The 26755-nt window shown below is 46.5% G+C and overlaps 1 protein-coding gene across 1 annotated transcript; it reads right to left on the bottom strand.

The window, feature by feature from the left end:
* Positions 1–852: 852 nt before the first annotated feature.
* LOC137894673 (GDNF family receptor alpha-4-like) lies at positions 853–26339 on the bottom strand. The gene is made up of 8 exons (XM_068740122.1): positions 26311–26339; positions 25736–26049; positions 16767–16838; positions 15716–16070; positions 14047–14156; positions 11529–11663; positions 10685–10818; positions 853–1068 (listed from the first exon to the last, which is right to left on the bottom strand). Exons 1-8 carry the CDS (start codon positions 26337–26339, stop codon positions 853–855), a joined length of 1365 nt encoding a protein of 454 aa, XP_068596223.1.
* Positions 26340–26755: the final 416 nt, after the last annotated feature.

The raw sequence follows: 26755 nt of genomic DNA on the forward strand, positions 1-26755 counted from the left end.
TGCAGGCTGTCATTTTGCAGGCTGTCATGTTGCAGGCTGTCATTTTGTAGGCTGTTGCAGCAGAGCCTTTTGACTGTTAACACGATGTTCATGTTTAATGTCTCATCAATGCGTGTCTTTCTTTGAAGTATTTGTGATGTTCTCCTCCGGATGGTTCTTATTTCAGGAGGTGTAGTGTTCAGACCATTGCACTGGATGGGGGGGGGGGGGGGGGGGGGGGGTAACAGAACCTTCAAACAATGATGGTTTAGTGTATTTATTTCTAAAGGGGAGCTTTCCATTGAATACACATTTCACATTCTACACATTTGTATTTTGGCATTGTTCATTGGGACAACCGGCCCGCCAGCCCGGGTTCGGTTCTGACCGCCTTCTCGTAGGCCCACCAGATAGATGGAAAGGCTGCTGTGAACGGCTGCTTCCAGCTGATGCTCAGGTCGGCCTACCGTCTGCTAACAGCTACAAGCTAATGCTGCAAACGCACCTCGGTCCACTATTAGCTGCACGCTCACAGCTAGCAGGCTGTCGGGCTAGTGTTCGCTGGACCTCGTAGCCTCATGCTGGCCGGTCGATGGCATCGTCCAGCGTCTTACGGGACCAAGCGTTGGGTGCAGGCTATGAACGCACCGCAGCAGCGTCAGTCAGGCCGGGTTGAGCGAAGCGCCATCGGCAGAGGAAACGAAGGAAGTGCAAACACGACGGGGGTTCACAGCTATGCTACAGACTAAAGAGGAAGTCCACGTCTTCACTCGGCACCCGGGAACGCTACAGCCACCAGTCCATTGGAAGTCCGTTATAAGTGAGTGTGTGCGTGTGCATGTGTGTGGGTGCGTTTGCTTCTGTACGCCTGTTCTACCCACAGCTGAAACAGGCAGACAGAAGCAGCAGGAGCAGCAGCGTGGCTGCAGGAGTGTCGCCGGCAGTGGGGGTGCCCCCCCCAGCGCCAGGGGAGCCCAGGCTGGAGATCGTGGCCCTCTCTGAGTACAGCTGGATGATGTCAAACTGCTCGTCTTCATCAACCTCCTCCTCCGTTTGTTTCAGGTCCTCCTCTTCTTCACTCTTCATCAGCTGGCAGGGAGGACAAGTGTTAGTAAAGAAACATTTAGTGTGGAACAATCAACAGCGTCTGTCCACTGTAGGAATCTGTCTGTCAGCCGACGTCTCTCCAACCTGCTCATTCACACCTTCAGATTGAATTTAATCCAACAGAACCCATTTCATCAATCGATCAGTCTTTATTTGTATGGACTGTACAATGTCAGGACATCGTCTGTCCCTCGGGTTCAGTGGGAAGGGCTCGTCCTCCCAGGCTGGACAGACAAGCAACAGCGTCCCTGAATGGTGACTGCACCTTCTCCACCCCCGCGGTGCCCGGCGCGCTTTACAAAGCCTCGCATTCCCTCGCTCTCACTCCGGTGGGAGACTGCTGCCACACCCACCGGGGCAACTTGTCCAAGGGCGGGACACTGAACCCAAAGGAAGACGGACCAGTTCAACAAAATCACACACAACGTACAGAAACTTCAGCTCAGAGGAGCAACGCTCAGTTATTCAAGATCCAGATTAGAGCAGGAAGTAATGCAGCTCTAATCTGCTCGAATCATTTTTAATCCGCTCTAATCATCTTTAATCTGCTCAAATCTAATCTGCTCTAATCATCTTTAATCTGCTCATATCATCTTTAATCTGCTCATATCTAATCTGCTCTAATCATCTTTAACCTGCTCTAATCATCTTTAATCTGCTCTAATCATCTATAATCTGCTCTAATCATCTTTAATCTGCTCATATCTAATCTGCTCTAATCATCTTTAACCTGCTCTCATCTGCTCTAATCATCTTTAACCTGCTCTAATCTGCTCTAATCATCTTTAATCTGCTAAAATCTAATCTGCTCTAATCATCTCTAAACATCTTTAATCTGCTCTAATCATCTTTAATCTGCTCATATCTAATCTGCTCTAATCATCTTTAATCTGCTCTAATCTGCCCTAATCTGCTCTAATCATCATTAATCTGCTCAAATCTAATCTGCTCTAATCATCTTTAATCTGCTCTAATCTGCCCTAATATGCTCTAATCTGCTCTAATCGTTAACCATTCAATTCTATTGAACAAACGAAAGGCGATTGGTTTTGATAGCACATCAACAAACTGGATGAAATCGTACCTTGAGGGACGAGAACAAATGGTAGACATAAACGGAACCTTGTCCTCGTCCCTCCCGGTGAGCTGTGGGGTTCCTCAAGGCAGCATTCTAGGGCCGTTACTGTTCCTCCTATACATTAACGACATGAGTGCTGTCTGTAACTGCAAATTGTTCCTGTTTGCTGATGACTCAGCACTCCTGATTTCGGGAGAGGACAAAGTGCAGGTTGAGGAGGCTCTCAGCTCTGAGGTCACCAGAATCCGTACTTGGCTTACCGATAACAAACTGTCACTACATCTTGGTAAAACAGAATCTATTCTTTTTGGGTCTAAACACTCTCTAAGTGAGATAAATGTTAATGATTTCAAGGTCACAGTCGATAATACAGTCATCTCCAGCAAAGAAGAGTTTACCTATTTGGGCTGTGTTCTTGACAAATACCTGTCTGGCGATAGTATGGCAACTAAGGTGATCAAAAAAGTCAATCAGAGAACAAGATTTTTGTGCAGAATGTCTCCTTTTGTCTCCGGACGCTTGCTGGAGCCTCGTTCAGCCCCTCTTTGACTATGCTAGCACCTCCTGGTATTCAAACATCAAAATGTCCCTGAAAACCAGGCTCCAAACCTCCCAAAACAAACTGATTCGGCTACTCCTCAATCTGGGGCCATGACCCACCTTGTTCCTGGACATTTTGCTAGCCTAAAATGGCTCAGGGTAGAAGACAGGGTTAAACAACTCAAAATGGGATTGGCATTTAAAATAGTCAATGCAGCTCTGCCCTCAGTCCCCTCAATCCCTGCATACCTGAATAAACACCTCCACAGATTTAGTGACACCCACAGCCACAACACTAGAGGGAGCTCAAACAACAACCTGATTACCCCCTCCTATAGGACTAACATGGGTAAATCATCTTTTTACAATACTGCCCCCTAAGGGTGGAACGGTTTGACTCCTGCCCTCAAAACATGCACCTCTTTGGCCTCCTTCAAAACGGCCCTAAAAATACACCTTTCAGGGGACAGAAACGGAGATAGTCATCACGACTCACTCAATTAACCCCCCCGTTTGGTCCACCTACGTTGTACATATTATGTGTCTTTTTAATGTATTGTTATTTTGCATCAAGTTAGTAATTTAATATTCGTTTTATTGGTATTGTTAAATGTCGATGATTTATGTACGAAGGACTTTCAACGGAAACAAGACCGCAAGGGCTTTTTAGAAATGCTCCTCTTAGACAGGATGTTTGACTGTACTTGTACTGTAATACATACTACCGTTTGACTGTACTTGTACTGTAATACATGCTACTGTTTGACTGTACCTGTACTCTAACATTCTAATAAATATCATCATCATCAATCATCTTTAATCTGCTCTAATCATCTTTAATCTTCTCTAATCAACTCTAATCTGCTCTAATCAGCTCTAATCATCGTTAATCTGCTCTAATCGGCTCTAATCTGCTCTAATCAGCTCTAGTCAGCTCTAATCATCGTTAATCTGCTCTAATCGGCTCTAATCTGCTCTAATCATCTCTAATCGGCTCTAATAATCTCTAATCTGCTCTAATCCACTGAGACTGTTTCAGGTAGAACCGGCCCAATCACATTCATCACCAGCCCTAATGATGCATGACAGCTACGGAGCACAATGAGACGCTGGTCACAAGTTAGCTAGGATGCTAACCAATCCCAACCTACTCTGTCCCAACGACAGCTCCACTGTCAGGAAGACAAAGCAAAGAGTAAAGAGGATCATGGGAAATGTATGCAGGAAGAACCTGAGTCTGGTAATCATCTAGTGCCTGTGGACGCGGTTTAAGCCTGTTTCTGGTTAGCGGAGATGCTAGTGGAGTGAAGGCGGAGCCTTTGAATGTTTCGTTTGTCCTTCTGTTTGATCACTTTGATCAAGGCGTCTGTGAAACTTTAACGCTGTTGATGAATTTGATTCACTGCAGCGTTATGGCTGATTGATCAGGACAGGCAGCTGTTCATCCTCAGTGAGAAGCGTCGGCATCTGGGCCAGCCCAGGGCCAACGCCGTTATTGTGTTGTTACTGACTATAATACCGCTCCAGTGAAATACTGCCTCTGCTACCCGTTTGTGTACCAGCGCTTCCAGCGACTCATCCAGTTCCCTCGTTCCATCCTCTCATCTGGCAGTTCTCGCTTGTGACTCGCTGTGACTCACTTACAGGGAGGATGGCTCATGGTTCATCCATCCAACCGTCCATCCAACTGTACATCCATCCAACCATCCATCCACCCATCCATCATCCATCCATCCAACCATCCATCCACCCATCCATCATCTACCCATCCAGTCACCTATCCATCATCCATCCATTCATCCATCCATCCAACCATCCATCCACCCATCCATCCATCCAACTGTCCATCCATCTATCAATCCAACCGCCCATCCACCCATCCATTCAACGATCCATCATCCATCCATCCAACTGTCCACACACCCACCCATCCATCAAACCATCCATCCATTCACCCACCCATGCACCCAGCCATCTACCTATCCATCATCCATCCATTCATCCATCCACCCATCCATCATTCACCAATCCATAATGTGAAAGCTCCAAAAGCGCTCAGTCGTCTCCTAAATTGTAAAAAGGTTTTGTACATTACTTGGTAGTACATTGTTGAATGCTTTGAAGAAGAGTAATGTTGTATAATATTTTTAATAGTTTTGAATGAATAAACAGACGGTCAGTGTGATCCGTCCCGCTAACTTCTGTAACATGACTAATGAGTTGATGTTGCCCTGGTAACTGTTTCCCTAAACTTCAGTACAATATATGAATTATAGGAGTACCAAGTAGCAGTATAAAGTATTTTCATCAAGGTATAGCTTTACTTTATTTATGATTGGGAGGCTTTTGGAGATTTTTGTTTTGAGTAGCCCCGCCCTCCTGCTCCCCGTAGCCCCACTCTCCTGCTCCACGTAGCTCCGCCCTCCTGCTCTTCCACATCACCTGTGCTGCTCGGGACACTTGCTGCTCGTCTCCTCATCAGCCCCCCTGCATTGACTTCCTGCTCTCTGCCAGATTGTCAGTGACTTGTTCCTACTCTCCAGAACTCTAACCCTGATCCTGGTTTTTGTGTACTTGTTTGATCCAGTGCGTTGGTGATTTCTTCAGTTACGGCCATTGACGTGGTTCTCTTTGTTCTGAAACCGGATTGATCCTGATTAATTATAAGTCGGGAGTTAAATAGTTTCTCCAAGGCTTCCGAACATTGTGCTCGTAAGGATATTGGTCTGTCGTTTGTGTAACTGCTAACTTTCATTTTTGTGTAATGGAATGACCTTTTGAAATGTTCATTGTATTTGGGAAACGACCAGATTGAAATGATCAATTACAAATATAGATGAGAGGTTTTACTATGTCATGTGTACTTTTTTAACAATCGTCATATCAATAAGGTGAAGTAGCAGGTTTTCAGACGGACCAGAGACGCGGTCGGACCAGATGTGATCGGCGAGAGACCGTCCGTGTGATTTTTGGCAATTATACATAAGTGGACCTCAGAATTCACCTCCCAGCCATTCTAACTTTCTATGTTTCAGCTCCAGTCTCCAGCTCAATGTTCTTCACGCAAGGATGGTTGATCTCCGGGGCTGTTGCATGCTGGGCTAACTCTGGGGCTGTCCCCGTGGCTTGATATGTGCAACCCGGCTCCTCGGGTCTCTGCTGGGTGGCGCATGCTTCTCGGGCGGCCCCCGGTGTTCCCCTGGGTTGCCATGCCGGGGTGCTGGCCCATGCGTTCGGGATGGCACTGAGCTGGCGCAGTCTGTCACTCCTCTGCTGGTAGTAGCGGCCCGGGTCCGGCTGGTGACCTAGGCGTGGCCATGGCCCCCTCACCTCCCCTCCCTCCTCCCTGACCTCTCTCCTCCACCCTCCCCATCCCCCGCTCGCCCTCTTCTCCTTGGTCCCGTCTCCTGTCCTGCCTCCCCCTCGCCCCTCTCCCTTCTCCTTCGCCTTCTCTTCCCTCCCCTCGTGGTCTTCCCCTTTCTCCTGAAAATGTTTCATCCCTCCTTTATTGAGAGTGTTGTGTCCTTTTCTTTGGCGTCATGGTTTGGCCAGGCTACTCTGAAACAGAAAAAGGGGTTGAATGTAATTCTTAAATGGTCAGGCCGTCTGCTTGGTGAAGCTCAGAGCAGCTCAGATCGCCTCCTCCGTGTTACGGGACGACCTGCACCCCCCCCCTGTACGGTCATTCTGTCTCTCTGGCCTCTGGGCGGAGGTTACTAGTGCCAAGGTGCCGAACTCAGAGGTACAAAAACAGCTTTGTCCCGACCGCGGTGGGTTTGCTGAATCAGCATTAGTCTGTATTTTATTCCTTCTTCTTTTTATCGGGTTTTATTTTAATCATAGTCTTAAATCTTGTGTTGTAATTTATTTTATTGTGGTTTGAAAACTTTTTTTTTCTTTTTTTCTTGGTTTTACTGGCGCTGATGAAATATTATTTGGGCACTTTTAACGGTTTGTATAGATTTATATGTATGTTTGCTGGTTTTAAATGGATATTGGATGTTTTAACTTTATCTCACAGCAAAACAAATCTACCTTCGGGTATAAATAAAGTAACCTTGAACCTTTCCCCCCTCTCCCCACCTCTCCTCTTCCAGCATCCTGCCTCCTGCCGGGGCCTCGCGGCTCCCTCCTTCCTGGGGGCTGGATTATGGGGGCTGGGTGGGATTTAAATCCCACAGAGTGTATTGTAACGAGCCCAAATACGATTCCATGACTTAACAGCACAGCAAAGTAGGGGAGTCACCTGAGCCTGAGTATAAAATATGTGCAGTAACATCTGATGAGGACCTGCTGGGACCTCCAGACCTGCTTAATGCATCTATGGGACGACAGAGTATTTAAGTTAAACTGTGCATCCTGCTGCACGTTCTCTTGTCCTGGCCAGTGACTGTAGCTGGAGGAGAGCGTCCCTTCAGCAAAATGAAGATAATTAAAGACTCTCTGCGGTCCAGCATGTCCCAGGGCAGGCTAACAGTTTAGCCATGTTGACCATTGAGAGGGAGCTCGTTCAAAGACTCGGTTTCAGAGGCATCGCTTTAACACTTTGATTTTGTGGAGTGTAGTACTTCCTGATTGTGAATTGTTAATTTGATTACTTTAATGAGTAGAGAAGGCTGAAATATGTCCTGCTAAACTCAAGTGAGACTTAGAATCTGAGGGCATTGTATTACCCAGCAGATGATGGCAGTCTTTATGAATAGAGCTGTTTGTATCAGTAACATTTGTGTTCAATTTAATTGAAATTGGTTGTGAAGTTCTTGTGATGTTTTTATATACTTCAGTTTTTGTCCTTAAGTCATTTTCACATTTCTGTTGGGTGGCTGTTTGATTTAGATAATTGGGTAGATGTTGTTGAGGATTATTCAGCGTGGGGGGGGGGGGGGGCATATTGTTCCTGCTTGTCCCTGGCAAGTCTGTTGACGGCCCTGCTTGTGTCAGCGATCCTCCGCTATGACCTCATTGTAGTAAAGGTCACTAACTAACCTCCGGACGCCAGTCAGCGAATGAACGGATAGAAAAGAAGCTCCTTAAAAGCTAAAGCTCTCCGCGATGCATATTTGTAGTTTTCTGTGTAACGTTTCAAACAAAGAGCAGAAATCAATGTTTCCGAGTGAGATTCTTCTCCTCTGATGGAGCAGCTGTTTGAAGGACAACCTCTCAGTCTGGAAAAATCACTTTAGAGCAAATGGTGGGGCGTGGTGCGATGTCAGGGGGGGCGCCTGTGACCGCGGAGAAATTGCTTTCTTTTGCCTTACGAGATTAAAGTGTAATTGCACATCCACTCCAGTAGTTGGCAGTGGCGCCCTGATTGTCAGAGTGCGCGCAGGGAGTATTAGAAGAAGAGCGGTTGTAAACAAACAATCAAGAGACGACAGCGCGGATAAATATTTCATGGAGCAAAAGAGAGACGGAGAGAGACGGAGAGACGGAGATGATAGAACAAAGGAAGGTCAGGCGAAAGGAAAGACGAGGAAATATGACGTAGCGTACGTAGCGTACGTAGCGTACGTAGCGTACGTAGCGCTTGGCTTCACCATGACGACGGTGGGAGACGAGGGAAGACCTGACTTCCTCATTTTGCTAAAAGCACAATTCTTTTTTCATTTTGGTTTTGTAGCTTAAAGTGTTTTATATTTTGTGCTCCCTAGTTAATGTTGCTGATCAATTTTAATTTAATATTATTTATTGGCGCTAAATGTTTTTTTCTTCCTCGGGGGGGCGTGACAGAAAATAATTGAGAAGCACTGCTTTAGAAGGAACAACCGAGCTCCTTCCGAGCGACGGACGGAGGAGGAGAGAGGTTCAGAATGAACAGAGCTGAGAACAGGAGGAAAAGAGTGAGAGAGGAAAGAAAGGAAGATTGGAGGGATTTAGGAAGGGGAAGCGTCAAGACAGATGGGGTTTAATGGAGGTGGGGGCAGATGAGCATGAATACATTCATTCTCATGAAGCCTGAACGATGCAGCGCTTCCAACCAGCAGCTCCTCTAATCTGCTCAGTGGGAGAGAGAGGCAGGCGGACAGAGAGAGAGAGAGAGAGAGCGCTGGAAAGCCCTCTCGTCTGGCGGCCCGCTCTGTCTCTGGCACTGAAGCGTGCTGGAAGCCACGCCACAGTCTGGCCCGAGTCGGAGCCAGAACCCGGGTCCAGTTTGGACCGGGCTTCATGGTGAGCACTGATGAAGGACATCCAGGAGGAGGAACTGTCCCAACATATGTGTTCACAGCACAGGTCCACCACGTTACAAGCGTGTCCAACAGGTCCACCAGGCCAGCGTCAGAACCGTTCAGGCCCAGGCCTGGTTGTCTGCCCCGGCCTGTTTAAATAGAGACCATTTAAATAGGACAAATTAAAGAGCGCGGCTGAGGTCTAACTGTCACCAACAAGTCCCTGCTGCAGAGCTGCTGCAGAGCTGCTGCACGAGGGGGCACCACTCCCGATGAAATAGCAGCAAAGGAAGCAGAAGAAGCTGGAGGACAGACAGGATGGACACAACACTGAAAGTGAAACAGGACTCATGTTCAAGAAACAGAAAGGGAGCTGAATCTCTGCCAGAAATGAAAATAAGATAAACAGAGGGTTTCGATCTTTGAGGTTGTCATGGCAATACTTGGATCAAATGACACATACCGTATTGGCCCGAATATAACACGACCCCGGATATAATACGACCCCCTCTTTTTCAAGACTCAAGTTTGAGAAAATACTTTTTGAACACCAATTTCAATTTTTATACAGAAAATAATTACAGTACATCTGAAACAAATGATTATAACAATAAATTCGAGAGAAAAAGCATGTTATTTTGCCACATTCAAATCATGCAAAAACATCTCACATCTTAATATCTGAACATTTAAATATGTGAACTAAAGTGCAATCACATTTGTAAATGAATGGCTGAAGCGCAGCAACACAAGATGGATGCCGGCCAGACGTGCTAAATCACTGAAGCTGCTTTATTTTACTTGCACTGTTAAACAAAACTCCGTTTCCTCCTATTGCTCGCATATCTCTGTCTCCTAGTTGCACTCTCTCTCTTTCTCTCTCACAACATATGAATAAGGAAAAACATTGCAATAAAATAATGATAGGCGTTTGCTTTAGCCTGGGGAGTTCAGTTCACCATTCATTGTAAAGATATCTGGCGCCATCTAGCGTTCAGAATGGGTATAATGTCTAGACCCCGAATATAACACGACCCGACTTTTTCAGCCTAATTTCAATGCAAAAAACATCGTGTTATATTCGGGCCAATACGGTATTATGATAAAAATGAGGAAGTTTGACTTTAACCCAAAGTCTTGAGGCCTTGGAGTTTTGTACACTTGGGGCCAGTTTTGCGGCCTTGGAGTCTTGAGGCTTGGATCCTTGGAGTCTTGAGACCTTGGAGTCTTGGGGCTTGGATCCTTGGAGTCTTGAGACCTTGGAGTCTTGGGGCTTGGATCCTTGGAGTCTTGGGCACTTGGAGTCTCGAGACCTTGGAGTCTTGGGGCTTGGATCCTTGGAGTCTTGGACACTTGGAGTCTCGGAGTCTTGAGGCCTTGGAGCATTGTACACTTGGGGCCTTGGAGCCTTGGAGATTTGAAGTCTTGGGGATTTGGAGCCTTGGAGTCGTGTACATGTGAGGTCTTGGAGTCTTGGGGACTTGGAGTCTTGTGCAATTCGGGCTTTGGAGCCTTGGGCCCTTGGAGCCTGGACTTTTTGGCTTCCTTGGCTAGTTTTATTGAGCTGCTGTAATCAGCAACTTTGCTCATGTGGCTTATCGTTATTTTTATAACTCCAGCAGCAGGAAGAGAATACAAAATGTTGTGCTTGCAAAAATGAGTCAGAAATAAAAGTGATAAAAGTCTTTGGAGACTGCAGGAATAAAGAACAAGGACGAGATGAGCTGAACGCAGAGCCACCAGAGCACCGTGGAGTGTGCGTGTGTGTGTGTGTGTGTGTGTGTGCGTGTGTGAGCTCGAGCGTACTCACCACGTCGTCGTGTTCAGGCAGGTGATTGCTGTTCGGCATCTCATCCTCTTGAATAAGTGGGGATGGTCTGGGAGCGGGAGGGGGCGTGGCATCTGCAGGGAAGGAGCCGGGGCTCCCCATCCAGCTGATGGCGTTACCTGGATGGACACACAGCCTTGTGAGTGTGTGTGTGCACTGCGTGTGTGTGTGTGTGTGTGATAGAGAACAGATAAATCTAAACAGTCAACATCAAAAAGGCAGGGAGAGAGAAAGATGTCAAAAAAGGGAAATGACAAGTCAATCTAAAATCTGAGCACAAAGACTGATCTCAGATCTGTGTGTGAAGCAAAGAGCAGAAGAGCGTGGCCCACGTAGCTTAGCACAAAGACGGGAACATGTGCAAATGCATAAATACTCAGATTACTATTAAGAAGTAGTCTGTTTAACTGCTGGTGTAGCACCCTGGAATTCGGATACACCTGTTCAGGAAACTAGTGATGTAGAACATATTTTTGGTTCAGTCAATTTGGATTGATGGTTCAAGAGCCTTGTTTATTTTAATTCTGGAATTGTGCCTGTGCTGTAACATGGGAGTGTCACTTTGGGAGGGAGGAACATGAATAGCCTGATGGGAAAATGAGTCCAGGCAGTGTGTTGTAGTACGCAGGAGACGAACAGATTACTTGACGTTACTGAACCGTGAGTCTAGTCGTTCATTTCAGGGGGGCAACACTAGCCAGTTTCCCTCTGCAGCCACTCTGCACCTTCAGCCACGACGCGGCGCGATCAATGTTTGACTCGTGATTATCAGACAATCACAGCTGAACTGCTGAACAGCTACGTCCAGTCGTTAGCCGCGTGCACTCACGCAGGCAGGGGTTGTGGGTGAACATGCGCTGCAGCCTCAGGCAGTCCTGCCACTGGTTGCCGCTGCCGTCACAGGTGCACCACAGGGACACGTCTTCGGAGCCGTTGCTGATGTAGTTGGGTGTCATGATGGTGCCTACAGGTGAGATGGTGAGATGCTAGCTGCCGTGCACTATTTACTATGGTAACAGCAAATAGAAATATCTGTCGCAAAAACACAAAAGGCCGTGGAGGATAGGACCTAAAACTTCTAGGACTTGTGTTTATACTTTTACAAGATATGAGTAATAGAGATACATAGAAGTTCGAGTAGAAACAGGACACTTTATTTATTTTATTTCAAGGGCTGAAACATCTTCTCGCAAACTGAAGAATCCAGTTGTTGTTTCTCTGCCCCAGGCCAGCTTGGAATGTTTAAGCCCATATTGTAACTACACACGCCCAAAATATAGTCAATCCGAGAGCGAGAATGCGTATATCATTTAGATTGGTTGTTGTTGTTCTTCTAACAGGATGATAGAATCATTACCGCATTAATAAAAATTAATTCGTCCATCCATCCATCCATTTTCATCCGCTTATCTGGGGCAGCAGCCTAAGTTGGGAAGCCCAGACTTCCCTCTCCCCGGCCACTTCCTCTAGCTCTTCCGGGGGGATCCCGAGGCGTTCCCAGGCCAGCCGAGAGACATAGTCTCTACTCCGAGCTCCTCCCGGATGACTGAGCTTCTCACCCTATCTCTAAGGGAGAGCCCAGCCACCCTACGGAGGAAGCTCATTTCAGCCGCTCGTACCCGCGACCTTGTTCTTTCAGTCACTACCCAAAGCTCGTGACCATAGGTGATGGTAGGAACGAAGATCGACCGGTAAATGTTTTGCACTTATACAGCGCTTTTTCCAGCGCTTCGCGCTTTACATGAGGCCTCACATTCACCCATTCACACACACATTCACACTCCAGCTCAGGCTCCTTCCCCGCCAGAGAGGTGACGTTCCAAGTCCCTAGAGCTGGTTTCTGGAGCCGAGGGTCGGACCGCCAAGGTCCCCGCCTTCGGCTGCCGCCCAGCTCACAATGCACCCGACCCCTCTGGTCCCTCCTATGGGTGGCGAGCCCACGGGAAGAAGGTCCCACGTAGCTTCTTCGGGCTATGCCCGACCGGGCTCCACGGGTGAAAACCCGGCCACCAGGCGCTCGCCATCGTGCCCCACCCCCAGGCCTGGCTCCAGGAGGGGGCCCCGGTGACCCGCGTCCGGGCGAGGGAAGCCCAGGACCATTTATTGTGTTCATCATAAGGGGTTTTTCGAGCCACCCTTTGTCTGGTCCCTCCCCTAGGACCTGTTTGTCATGGGTGACCCTACCAGGGGCATATAGCCCCCGACAACTGAGCTCCTAGGATCATTGGGCCACGCAAACCCCTCTACCACGGTAAGGTGGCAGCTCAGGGAGGGGAAAAAAATGAATTCGTTTTAATAAGAAATTACTTGAAAGATAAGATAGACTCCCATCATCCTAGCCTAGCATGATGAAAGAAAAATGCTAAAGCTAAGTGGGGTTTCATGTGGAATTATCATTGCAAATGGACTTTAAAGTATCGTTCTAGTCTGACTGACCATTCAAAGCATTTTAGAAAGTAGCAGAGACACCAGCTACCCGTTAGGAGCAGTAACCATTCACACCATCACCCACACACCGGTAGAGCAGCCATTATCTGATAACTAGCCTACCGCTCTACCGCTGAGAGAGCTCTGCTGCCACCGGCTGCATCAACTTTACTGAGTCTAGAATCACCGCGAGGCTAACAGGGTCTTGAATCACCACGAGGCTAACGGGGTCTAGAATCACCACGAGGCTAACGGGGTCTAGAATCACCATGAGGCTAACGGGGTCTAGAATCACCGCGAGGCTAACAGGGTCTAGAATCACCGCGAGGCTAACAGGGTCTAGAATCACCACGAGGCTAACGGGGTCTAGAATCACCACGAGGCTAACAGGGTCTAGAATCACCACGAGGCTAACGGGGTCTAGAATCACCACGAGGCTAACAGGGTCTAGAATCACCATGAGGCTAACGGGGTCTAGAATCACCACGAGGCTAACAGGGTCTAGAATCACCACGAGGCTAACAGGGTCTAGAATCACCACGAGGCTAACGGGGTCTAGAATCACCACGAGGCTAACAGGGTCTAGAATCACCACGAGGCTAACGGGGTCTAGAATCACCGCGAGGCTAACGGGGTCTAGAATCACCGCGAGGCTAACAGGGTGACGATGACAATGAGCATTTAACATAAATAAATAGCTTTTTATATTAGAAAATGATTTTTTTGTTTCAAAATTGATGCTTAAAATTTGTCCCTATTAAGTTAACACCAACATTAGTTTCTATTGTATTACATTTAGGTAGTCAAGGCAAATGACACGCAGACAAAGGAGAGGACTATGGCATTAAGGTTGAGGATAACGTCCCGGAGCTTTATGTAATTCAGGCCCCTCCCCCCATCGCCCACTTTGCTTCCCGTACCGATGAGTCCAGCGTAGGCTCGGAGACACACGCCTGCCGAGTCCTTCAGGCAGCCGCTGGCCGTCACAGAAGACGGCTGGCAGTTATTAAGGAAATCAGCCAATCTGGACCTGGACAGAACACAAACACAAATTCAACATCAAACACAGGATGTGGGTATTTTGGGTTTGAAGTCCAATACCAAGCTTGTTTTTCTGGTCTTCCAATCTTACTTCCTCCTTGATCATATGTGTTGGACCCGCTGTCCATATGGCCAAACAGCTATGTGTCATGTTCAAATTCTCAATACCCTGAAATATGTATCACATATTCCTACTCCCCCACATTATAGGCATCACTTCTACAACAGGACCTGTCTTCTAAAACTCAAGGGACCATACTCTGACATCACGGAGGACAGTTTGACATTACAGAAAGAAGGAACGCTTCATTCAACTCATTGATGCACTACAAACACACAATGAAATTATCTTTACACCTGAGTACAACAGGCCCCATGAAACAATCACACACGGAGGGGCCCTAGCACGCGGAGAGGGAATAGGGTGAAGGCGCCGCCATGATTGGCATGCCCGGAGCAGTGGTGCCTTGCTCAAGGGCACCTTGACAGTGCTCTGGAGGCAGACTGGCACCTGTCCATCCACCAGTCCACACTCCACATTTCGTCCAGGCTGGGACTCAAACCGGTGACCCGGTGGACGTCTCCGCTTCTCAGCCCAAGGCCCAACGGGATTTATAACAGCTTTAACGATGGCGATGGGACGTGAAGACAAGGTACGATGCGGCAAAATACAAAGACAAATATATAAACTAGAGAAAACGAGTAAAAAACAAACGTCTTTGTCTCCGTTACAAATGAGAAAAGGCCATCTGAGGAGGAAGAAGAGGAGCCAACGACAACAGACAAGAGACAAACCAGGAGTCAGACTTAAAACTATCTACAGGTGACTCTGCACCAAGTCCGCTCTGCCTTAACGAGATAATGAACCCTGAAATAAAGGACAAGAACCCTGGAATAAAAAACAAGAACCATGGAATAAAACACAAGAACCCTGGATTAAAAAAAAGGAACTCTGGATTAATAAACAAGAACCCTGTCACATCTTGAGGCAGGCCTGTGCCCTTTCCACACCAACTTCCCCAGCCTCCTCAGATTCCCCCTGCAATCAGTTCATTCCTGTTACTTGTGCTCCTGTCATCACCTGCAACACATCTCTCATCAGCCCGGACTCGACATAAACTCAACTCAGACACCACACCACATGATCCTATATCTCCCAGCACTCTTCCTGAACCGGCCTGCCTGCGTCCCAATCCTGCCTGATTCCCGGATTCTGTCTACTGCTTGAGATTTGTCTGCCTGACCGTCCTGATCGTATGACCTTTGTCTGATCCCTGGAACTGTCTCGGTGAAAATAAAGTTCTGAATTTGGATTCCCACTCGACTATCGTGCATTTGGGTTCTTACCTGCCTTGGCCCGTGACAAACCCTGGATTAAAATAATTGAACACTAGTTAGTTAGTTTCTGCCTCAATGTGCTGGTGACACATCCGGGGTGTACCCGCCTCTCGCCCGTACTAAGCTGGGATAGGCTGCAGCAGCTCTGGCGACCAGCACGCAGGTAGAGCAGCTGTAGTCAGTGCTTGTGATTCTCATCTCGTGTTTTACCTGCAGAGGTCATCTCGACGACAGAAGCTCTGCTGGTGGAGACAGTTCGTCTGAAGACCCTCCGTGTCCTGGTAGGAACAGGATGGCACGATGGTTTTCCTTCTCCTCTCACCGCACAAGTTGTTGGTGCAGGGGCAGAACAGAACGCCCAGGCTGTACTCCTCAGGAACGCGCTCGAGGAACCGGCGCAGGGCCCGGTGGCACTTCTGCTGATTGCATCGGTTGGTCCCACGGATCAGTTTGGTGCAGGCCACCGCATACTCAGATCGCAGAGAGCCACACTTCTCAAACAGGCCACAGTCCTGCGCTGCCTTCAGGCACAGGTTGTCTCCATCCAGCTGCATGTCAGAGGAGGCTGAGGGTGCGAATGAAGGGGAAGTGGTCAGAAAGCATCTCGTATTATTATTCTGACTTCCAGGAGCAGAATGGGATGCTCTATTCATCACTCACATGAACCCAGACTCAACAGATGCTACATCCCCTCACACTGCCTGAAACGAGGCATCACAAAGATCATGTTCTGCAACGGCGTCACAGGAATGATTGGCCATGCCAGCAGCTGCTTTGTGATTGCGCGTCAAATGCAAGAGACACATCCCCGGACACAACTACGCAAACTGTTGTTCAGTTGCTGCTGAGTATAGAGTTCCTACTGGTTAGATTTTAATTCTTATTAAGTTGTTGAGGTTCTGCTCCTACAGTGATAGCGTCGGTCAAAAGGACGCTTGAGAATGATGATCAGGTCCTAAAAATCAACAGCAATCATCTTCAGTGGTCGGTGAATGTTTCCCGAGACTCCTGTCTAAGGACCAGGCAGAAACACAGCAGCAGCCTGATCCTGATCCTGGCTTTTAGAACCAGATCCAGTCCAGGGCCTACACCACTCTATACCTATACCCAGCTCCCATGCAGTATAATGTGACTGTCGGACTGGCACAGAGAGGACGGTCACTATACCGATTGATGCTTATCAATAAGCATGTCGGCACCTTAATGGCAGAACCAGGGAGAACCAGTAAGCTGACACGTGTAGAACCGTGTGTGTGTTTACCTGCCACTAGAGAGGCCATGCGGGCATCGACTAGTGTGTCATCATATGGTGATACTTCCAGCTCATCCTCCCCTGGAATAAAAGAACAGATGAAAATAGGATCAATTAATCTTGATTGTTTAGATTGGAGGGAATAGATCTAAGGGGGGAGAGAGAGAGAGAGAGAGAGAGAGAGAGAGAGAGCGGTTCATGGTAAACCAAGAAGAGCAAAAATAATCAACTGGACTTGAAGACATTGCTCCTCCTACTGCTCTGAGGATAGGTTCTGCATTCGGGTCACTACACCAAGCTTCTTCTGGTCCGCATCCGAATGGAAGACTGCGTTCAACACACCTCTGGGCCATTTGGAATACTTAGTAATGTAATGGGGGTACTGTGAGGATTATCCTTTGTTTGCCTTATACTTCTTACACCCGTTTCTATTTTGCTCAGAACAGACTTTGTTCCACATTTTCACAATTTGGCTGGTTCCCTTTCTGTCTGACTCGGATATGGCGTGAGAATGTGGCTAGCCTACTTTCCCATTAAGCTTAGAAAACTGTGGAAAATAGTAAGTCTCCGAAATCAGACTTTCCCATTAAGCTTAGAAAACTGTGGAAAATAGTAAGTCTCCGAAATCAGAAACAATACAGCACCTGTACGGTTCACCACAGGCACATATTGTTGTACTTTATGTTGTAGTTCCATTGGCTCAAGTATGGATTACAGTCACATTGCCTGAATGAGACTTGACTCATTTTTGCTGATAGGCTAGTTTCCCACTGGCTGCACATGTCTGTGATATCACCAACATGCACGTCTGATTATCCAACCTTAATGTTCAAACATGGATTTTGGGTCTCATCTCATTTCTAAGGCTGTGGCTCTTCCTCCTTGATGTTTTTCATCTCTATTCTTCTTCCAGGATATTTCCTGTACAGCAATGCAACTCAACATCGTATAAACAACCTGTGTCCGCCTACATTAGTAATCCTGTTCATTTAAATCGCACCAGTGTGGCCAAACTAGCAAAGGGGAGCAAGTCATCGGACGCCATTAGCTCGTGTTGTTAGCCACAGCTTTTGTCCCATCGTGAAACTCATCAGAGACTAAAGAGAGTCTCTGTTCCTGCGAATTATTTCACGCACACTCCAAAGTACAAACTCATTCAAGGATGTAATGTCTTGTAAAGTGTTTATGTATGTAAATCCTATTCTATGCTATATATTTATGGTAATGATCCGCTAGTGCAGCTGAGCAGCGTCAGGATCTGAAGAGTGTGTAATTACACTAATGCTCTGCTGGCTAACAGGCCACAGGGGAGGAAGAGGAGGCTGGGTGGGGCTAGCTCACACACACTTGCTCTCTGGATATGGCTTCATTAGTGTGTGTGGGGGGGGGGGCAGTACTTTTGAGTGGACAGTCAGGGTAAGACAGAAAATGAATAGACTGCATGCTGTTTTATGTCAAATGCAAAATTCCAAATGTTGAAAGGATAGCTTCCAGTATTATTATCTGCTTTTCTCCTCGCTTATAACAGAAGAGAGTAATGTGTTATAACAGTTATAACAGTAGCACTGATGCACCAGATGACTTGGATTTTGTTCATCCCACATACTAGACTGCTGAAGATACTCACCAGAGTACCCAATAAGGACATGTCTGAGGATAAAACGTAGTAGCCAGGCCGAGGTAGGGAACGCTAGACGGAACCATCCAGTGGACCCTCACCATCATCTGGATCCGGGTGAAAAGCATTTCAATCGTTGCAGGATTGGGGCGGTTGATGGTTTCTGTCGTCAAGGATAATGTTTACAATGCCTCGCTCGCTCTGATTGGACAGAGTTGGCGTGATGACATCACCATGACACCCAGCACACATCACACCAGCGTCTGATCTAAATCCAAGTCATGTTCTGGATCTGGTGACCCAGAATTATTACATTCATAGGATCAGAGAAAATTCACTCCTGTGAGATAGTAATTCATTACTAGAAAAGCAGTCAGAGAGCGCAGACCTCCCCCAAGCAGCTCGTTCCCCTCCTAACTGGATCTACACCGTCCACATGGTGATCCCGATCAGCACCAGAAGGTTCTAGATTGTTCTTGGTATGGCTCTGGGGGAAACATGATTCTGGTTCTGGGATCTGACCACTGCCTTTGCTACAGTGGGCCACAAAGTTTTAGTATCTCAGCACCTGGTGGGGCTTTGTGGAAATGCCGGGAAAACATGTAACGATGGCAGAGGTGCCTAAATTTAAATATTTATTGTTTTCCAGAAAGCCACAGAACCAAAGAACCTCTCTGGGTTCTTCACAGAAAAAAAGTCCATGAAACTTGAACGTTCTGGTCGTATGTGATCATCAATAAAATCAGAATTTTAATATATTCTCCACTATCAATATTGTTTTTATGAAACAAAAGATCAAATTACTGTCTGGACACCCAAATCATTCACCCTTGCTTTCGGATTCCTTATTTTATTTTTAATTTCACTCAAAATATTGCGTTTAACCTGATCACTAATCTTTGTTGGTCGGCCCGAAAGGTTTTTGAGTATCGTTACTTTCTTTGTTTGCGAGGTATTCACCAGCTACCTGGCGTGAGCGGCCTGGTTTACGCGATTCGACTAGTTGCTGTTCCAACTCATCTCCCACCGTCTTCCTTTCTGTCGACGTGATCTTGTGTACATTAAGTGTTCATTCAAGAGGGGCCCTCTATTGTTGTCGCTCATCGGGGCACTGGAATCTTGGTGTTTTTGGGACCAGACCTTCTTGGAGGGCGGGGCAGTGTGGGTGGGGGTGGAATGTGGCAGCGGGGAACCTGCAGTCTCGATTTTTGTTTGGCTGCTCTAAAGGGTGAGTTGGCCCCTGGAAATGGGTGGCCCTGTGTTTTTGTCACGCACTGTATTTTGTATATTTTTGTCTCTGGTGTTGTTCAGGGTGGAAGTGGGCCGTAGTTTCGGGACCCCTGGTTAAATCATATCTGGAAGACAGCTCCCACGCAGCTCGCAGTTTAACGTTGAACGGTTTGAGTTCTTTGGTTTATCCACCGGGGATGACGATGATAAGCTAGTTAGCTAGTTAGCTAGTTAGCTAGCTTCACTCCGGTTTAGACCGTAACGGTGAGATCGGCGTGCACGGAGTCGCAGATCACAGGAGCCGAGTTGCTGCAGGTCTTCTTCTTGCTTCCTCCTCTTCCTCCATTGATTCATTAATGCTGGATCCTCTCGCTGCTGCTCTATTCCCGTGTTCTGCTGCGGGACCGACAGCCTCGAGTTGGAACTCCGCTTAGTCAGCACGCCATAATACTATGTTGAAGGACGGTATCGGTACGTATCACTCTGCGAGGCTCCTGACTATAATACTATGTTGAAGGACAGCATCGGTACGTATCACTCCGCGAGGCTCCTGACTATAATACTATGGTGAAGGACAGCACCGGTACGTATCACTCCGCGAGGCTCCTGACTATAATACTATGTTGAAGGACAGCTCCGGTACGTATCACTCCGCGAGGCTCCTGACTATAATACTATGTTGAAGGACAGCACCGGTACGTATCACTCCGCGAGGCTCCTGACTATAATACTATGTTGAAGGACAGCACCGGTACGTATCCCTCCGCGAGGCTCCTGACTATAATACTATGTTGAAGGACAGCACCGGTACGTATCACTCCGCGAGGCTCCTGACTATAATACTATGATGAAGGACAGCACCGGTACGTATCACTCCGCGAGGCTCCTGACTATAATACTATGATGAAGGACAGCACCGGTACGTATCACTCTGCGAGACTCCTGACTATAATACTATGATGAAGGACAGCACCGGTACGTATCACTCTGCGAGGCTCCTGACTATAATACTATGTTGAAGGACAGCACTGGTACGTATCACTCTGCGAGGCTCCAACAATCTAGCTAGCTGTGCGGCTTCGTCGCTTACTAAAGTCGTACTAAAACATTTGGACTGATTTTTGAGAGCCGTGCGCCACACAAAAGGCGCACGGTCAAGTTTTGAGAAAATTAAAGGATTTTAGGGGCGCCTTATGGTGCAAAAAATACAGTATGTGTGTTGGCCTTGATGGTCATGAATCCTACTCTGCACCGTTGTCTCGTGGGGTTCCACAGGGCTCAATTTTAGGAGCTCTACGCTTTATTTTGTATCTACTGTCTCTGAGTTCCATTTTAAGAAAACAAGACATTTCCTTTCATTGTTACGCTGATGATACTCAAATCTATGTGCCACAAAAAAGGATGCATCTTCCATTAAACAGCTTCTGCTGTCTTGACAACGTCAGAGGCTGGAACATCCTGTTTCTACCTGAAACATTTTCTAAAGTTTCAATTCAAAGAAAATGGAAGTGATGATGTTTGGTCCCAGTGGCTTTTTTGGCCCTTCCTTCCTCTCTCAGCTTCTTCATCCCGATGCTCCTGCTTGGTACTTCAGGTCAGCTGACCAGCAGCTGCTAGAGGTGCCAAAGTCCAGGAGGAAGTTTAGAGGGGATCAATCGTTTTCTGGAGCAGCAAAGTTCTGTTGGTGCTCCAGAGCCTTGGAACGCTTTACCGCTGCACATCCGACAAGCCTTGGAACGCTTTACCGCTGCACATCCGACAAGCCTCGGAACGCTTTACCGCTGCACATCCGACAAGCCTTGGGACGCTTTACCGCTGCACATCCGACAAGCCTCGGAACGCTTTACCGCTGCACATCCGACAAGCCTTGGAACGCTTTACCGCTGCACATCCGACAAGCCTTGGAACGCTTTACCGCTGCACATCCGACAAGCCTTGGAACGCTTTACCGCTGCACATCCGACAAGCCTTGGAACACTTTACCGCAGCACATCCGACAAGCCTCGGAACGCTTTACCGCTGCACATCCGACAAGCCTTGGAACGCTTTACCACTGCACATCCGACAAGCCTTGGAACGCTTTACCGCTGCACATCCGACAAGCCTTGGAACGCTTTACTGCTGCACATCAGTCTGTTTGACTGTCTTTTTTTAAAACTGATCTTAAAACTCACTTTTACTCTGTGGCTTTTAACTCAGCATGAGACTTTAGTCCTGGTTTATTTTATATTGTTTTATGTTTATTTATGTTCAGCACTTTGGCCGTTAAAAGTGCTTTATAAATAAAGTTGAGTTGAGTTGGTATCTTTAAACACCAACCATGAAAAGTCAAAGTGAATCAGAGTTGATGTGTATTTTTAACTGATTTTTGAATCTGTAAATGGGTTAAATGTTAAAATGTTATATTTTTTCCTGACCTCATTCTGGATCAGATCCAAATGAAATTCGGTGGTGAGCTAGAGACCCCCACCCTACACGACTGTGTCAAATTCCATAAACATTCTAAGTACTTGGAGATAACTACATGGACACCTGGTTCTACACCCTTTATACGACAGCTGAATGTCACTACAGTCCATAACTTGATACAGATAAGGACACATTGTGGGTCACAAATTGCAGCATGCTAACATCTCCTGCTAAAGGCCTTTTGCTGGCTCATTTAAATGTTTGCAGTATCAGGAATAAGGTACATGAACTGAACCATCTGGTCCAGAAGAACACCATCCACATCCTGGCTGTGTCTGAGACTCATCTGGACACCTCCATTCACAATGTAGAGGTTTCTATTGATGGCTATAACATCTTCAGGAGGGACAGGAATAGACATGGAGGAGGAGTGGCAATATATGTCAAAAACAACTTTCCTGCAACACTGTGTTCTGAATTTATGTTTACCAACTTAGAATCTTTATGGATTAGGGTACATCCCCCTCACTTAAAACCAATACTAATATGTTGTTGCTACAGGCCTCCTGGAACTGCTAATCAATATCTGGATGATTTATGTGATTTAATTGACAGAGCTGCAGATGTGAAGGGTGATATTTTTAAATTAGGGGACATGAATATTGACTGGCTTGCAAGTCAGTGCCCAATGAAAAATAAGATGGTATCATTAGCTAATGCTTGTAATCTATCGCAGATGATCTCTCAACCAACCAGGATATTTACTAACAGTACTGGAAATACTTCGGCTACCTGTATTGATCATATTTACACTAACGCTCCTGAACGCTGTACTCATCCAGTCTCTCTACCTGTAGGTTTCAGTGACCACAATATTATAGCTATCACCAGGAAAACCAAGATGCCTAAAAGTGGAGTCAAAATCATTCATAAAAGAATGTTCAAGAAATTTGTTCCAGAAATCTTTTTGGAGGACGTAAAAACATAAATTGGACCAATGTATATGCAACACAGGACCCTGAGGCTGCTTTGAATACTTTTATGGACATTTGTATGGGGGTTGTTGATAACCACGCTCTTATGAAAAAGTATGCTGTTAAATCCAGACCAGCTCCATGGTTGAACGAGTCTCTAAAAGATCTTATGAGACTAAGAGATGACGCCAAATCCATATCAGCAAAATCAGGTTCTGTGGAAGACAAGTTTCAATAGTCAATTGAGAAACCAAGTGACAAAATTGAATAAAAGATTAAAGAGGGAATATTATAAAAACAAAATAAATGCGGCAAAACAAGATGGAAAAGAACTCTGGAGAACATTACATGAAATAATGGGAAGAAACAAAACTGGAAGCCCATCCTTTGTGGAGACAGATGGCAGGTTTTTAACCAAACCAGCTGATATAGCCAACTATTTTAATGATTACTTCGTGAATAAGGTCGTTTCCTTGCGGACAGGTATGAGCAGTACGAATTCCAATAATCTTAGACTCATATTTAATAATATAATGCTGAATAAAAGTTGCTCATTTCAGTTTAAAAGTGTGGAAGTGAGTGAAGTTAGGAAACCATTGAAGGCCCTGCCAGAACATGGCTCTGTTGGCACTGACCTGTTGGACAGGAAGGTGCTTTGTCTCTCAGCTGACTTCATTGCTAGTCCTATATGTCATATATTAAATAAATGCCTAAAGGAAGGTATATATCCCAGAATTTGGAAAGATGGTAAAATGATTCCCCTGCCTAAAGATGTAAAATTAGCATTTACTGGGCAAAACAGCAGACCCATCACTATTCTCCCGGTACTCAGCAAACTGATGGAGAGAGTAGTTCATTCACAAATACATGATGATTTAGAAAATAACGGCTTGAACACCAGATGTCAACATGCTTACAGACACCACTATTCTGCCCGTTCTGCTCTGACACAAATGACGGATGACTGGCTAAAGGAGATCGACAACTCGAGTTACTAGATCTAAGCGCAGCATTTGATGTCATTGATCACGAGCTCTTAATCGATAAATTGCAATGCTATGGATTTAGATCTCGTGCCATCACATTTATGAAGAGCTATCTCTCATGTAGAACCCAAATGGTTTATTATAATGGTAGTATGTCGACCAGGAAAGGGTTGAATTGTGGCGTACCACAAGGCAGCTGCCTTGGACCTCTCCTTTATTCCATCTTTACTAATGATTTGCCATATGTTTTGCATAAGGCAAGTATACACATGTACGATGACGATTCAACAATTTTTGCTTAATATTTCAAAGAGTAAGTCCATTATTATTGGATCGAGATATAAACAGTTATCGATGCAAACTTTGAATCTTCATTTAGAGGGTAAACCTATACAGCAGGTGAACAAGGTCAAATTACTAGGACTGAAAGTAGGTAGTCATTTGTCATGGGTGGAGCACATCGACTCAATCGTTAGGAGAATGGGATCTGCTATATCTATGGCAAGAAAATGTCTTTCTTTTGTTCCAGCACACATTCTAGGACAAGTTGTTAAATATTTAATTTTAACATTAAAACCCCGTTTACAGATTAGAAATCAGTTACAAATACACATCAACTCTGTCACTTTTACTTTTCAGCATTCTACAAAAACAAATGTCTGCACAAAGCTCTCGCGGGCCACAAAAAATGACGTGGCGGGCCACATTGGCCCCCGGGCCTTGAGTTTGACACAAATGATTTAGAGGATAAACCTATAAAGCAGGTGAACAAGGTCAAATTACGAGGACTAAAAGTAGGTAGTCATTTGTCATGGGTGGAGCACATCGACTCAATCGTTAGGAGAATGGGATCTGATATATCTATGGCAAGAAAATGTCTTTCTTTTGTTCCAGCACACGTTCTAGGACAAGTTGTTAAATGTTTAATTTTAAGCCACCTGGACTATTGCTCACCTGTCTGGTCATCTGCATCAAAAAGTATTCTTCAGAAATTACAAACAGCCCAAAACAGAGCAGCAAGGCTAGTTTTACATTGCCCTCCGAGAACGAGCATAGACGCATGCATCGTAAATTACCATGGTTACCAGTTGAGGACAGACTTGTAATAAACACAGTTACATTCTTCAGCAACAGCATTTATTCTGGTAAACCTGAGTTCTTGCAGAGTCAAGTCATCAAATATGACGGTCCACAGTCATTTAACTAGAACAGCAGGTGAAGGCCGACTCACGTTACCCCACCCAAAATCAAATGCCCTAAAAAAGACAGTCATCTATCACGCTACCACTCAGTGGAGCCGCTGCCCTCTGCACATCCGTCACTCCAGCAACAAAACCTCATTCAAATACAATTTAAGAAGGCATTACTTACAGCTGATCAATGGTCCTGTAATGATCAATTAAATGTTTGTCCTGTTTTCTGGATGCTCTCTTGGGAGGTGGTTTTGATGACGAATGCATGAATGTAATGTTTGTTGAGGGAGACTGATATGATGTTCTGTGTAAATGTGTAGTTTGTATCTGTAGTGTGGATATGTATTGTGGATATGTATTGTGTATATGTATTGTGTATATGTACAGCATAGTGCTTTCATGATTTGATGTTATGATACATGTAATCCCGGACCCCAGGAAGACTAGCTGATACCACGGTATCAACTAATGGGGATCCTTTTTAAATCAATAAATAGATCCCACAGCTGAGCACGCTGCTGTAGCTAATGTCCCGATAGACTCAGTTTTAGACGGAGGCCTGACGTACCTGGCAGGAGGTGGACCCTCCAGTAGATCCTCAGACACTGCTCCTCCTTGCGGAAGCTGCGCTGGCACTTACAGGATGCCAGAGCAGGGTGTTGGGCAAGCAGAACCTCCTGTCCCTCCAGGCACTCGGCAGCAACCTGCTCCCCCAGCGGGGACACCGCCGCATCGGCCGCACACAGCGCCAGGCCCCGATACAGCGCCTCACAGCGGGGGTCGCTGGAGCACACCTGATACGCCTCAATGCAGTCGGTGGGAGGAGGGAAGGGGTAGATGGGTGCTGAGGAAGGCAACACACCTAAGACAAGAGAGATCAGGCTTTAAACAAGGCACAGATATCTTTACACGTTACGTTATCAACCAGGGAACAGCTGGGACACAACCGGGAGCAACACACAGATGTGCAACATCTGGGCAACAACGCGTTACCAACCGGGAGCAACACACAGCTGTGCAACATCTGGGCAACAACGCGCTACCAACCGGGAGCAACACACAGATGTGCAGCATCTGGGCAACAATGCGTTACCAACCGGGAGCAACACACAGATGTGCAACATCTGGGCAACAACGCGTTACCAACCGGGAGCAACACAGATGTGCAACATCTGGGCAACAACGCGTTACCAACCGGGAGCAACACAGATGTGCAACATCTGGGCAACAACGCGTTACCAACCGGGAGCAACACACAGCTGTGCAACATCTGGGCAACAACGCGTTACCAACCGGGAGCAACACAGATGTGCAACATCTGGGCAACAACGCATTACCAACCGGGAGCAACACACAGATGTGCAGCATCTGGGCAACAATGCGTTACCAACCGGGAGCAACACACAGATGTGCAACATCTGGGCAACCCAGCGTTACCAACCGGGAGCAACACACAGATGTGCAACATCTGGGCAACAACGCGTTACCAACCGGGAGCAACACACAGATGTGCAACATCTGGGCAACAACGCGTTACCAACCGGGAGCAACACACAGATGTGCAACATCTGGGCAACAACGCGTTACC

This window comes from Brachionichthys hirsutus, chromosome 6 (genome assembly GCF_040956055.1).
Source record: "Brachionichthys hirsutus isolate HB-005 chromosome 6, CSIRO-AGI_Bhir_v1, whole genome shotgun sequence".
In the NCBI taxonomy this organism is placed as follows: domain Eukaryota; kingdom Metazoa; phylum Chordata; class Actinopteri; order Lophiiformes; family Brachionichthyidae; genus Brachionichthys; species Brachionichthys hirsutus.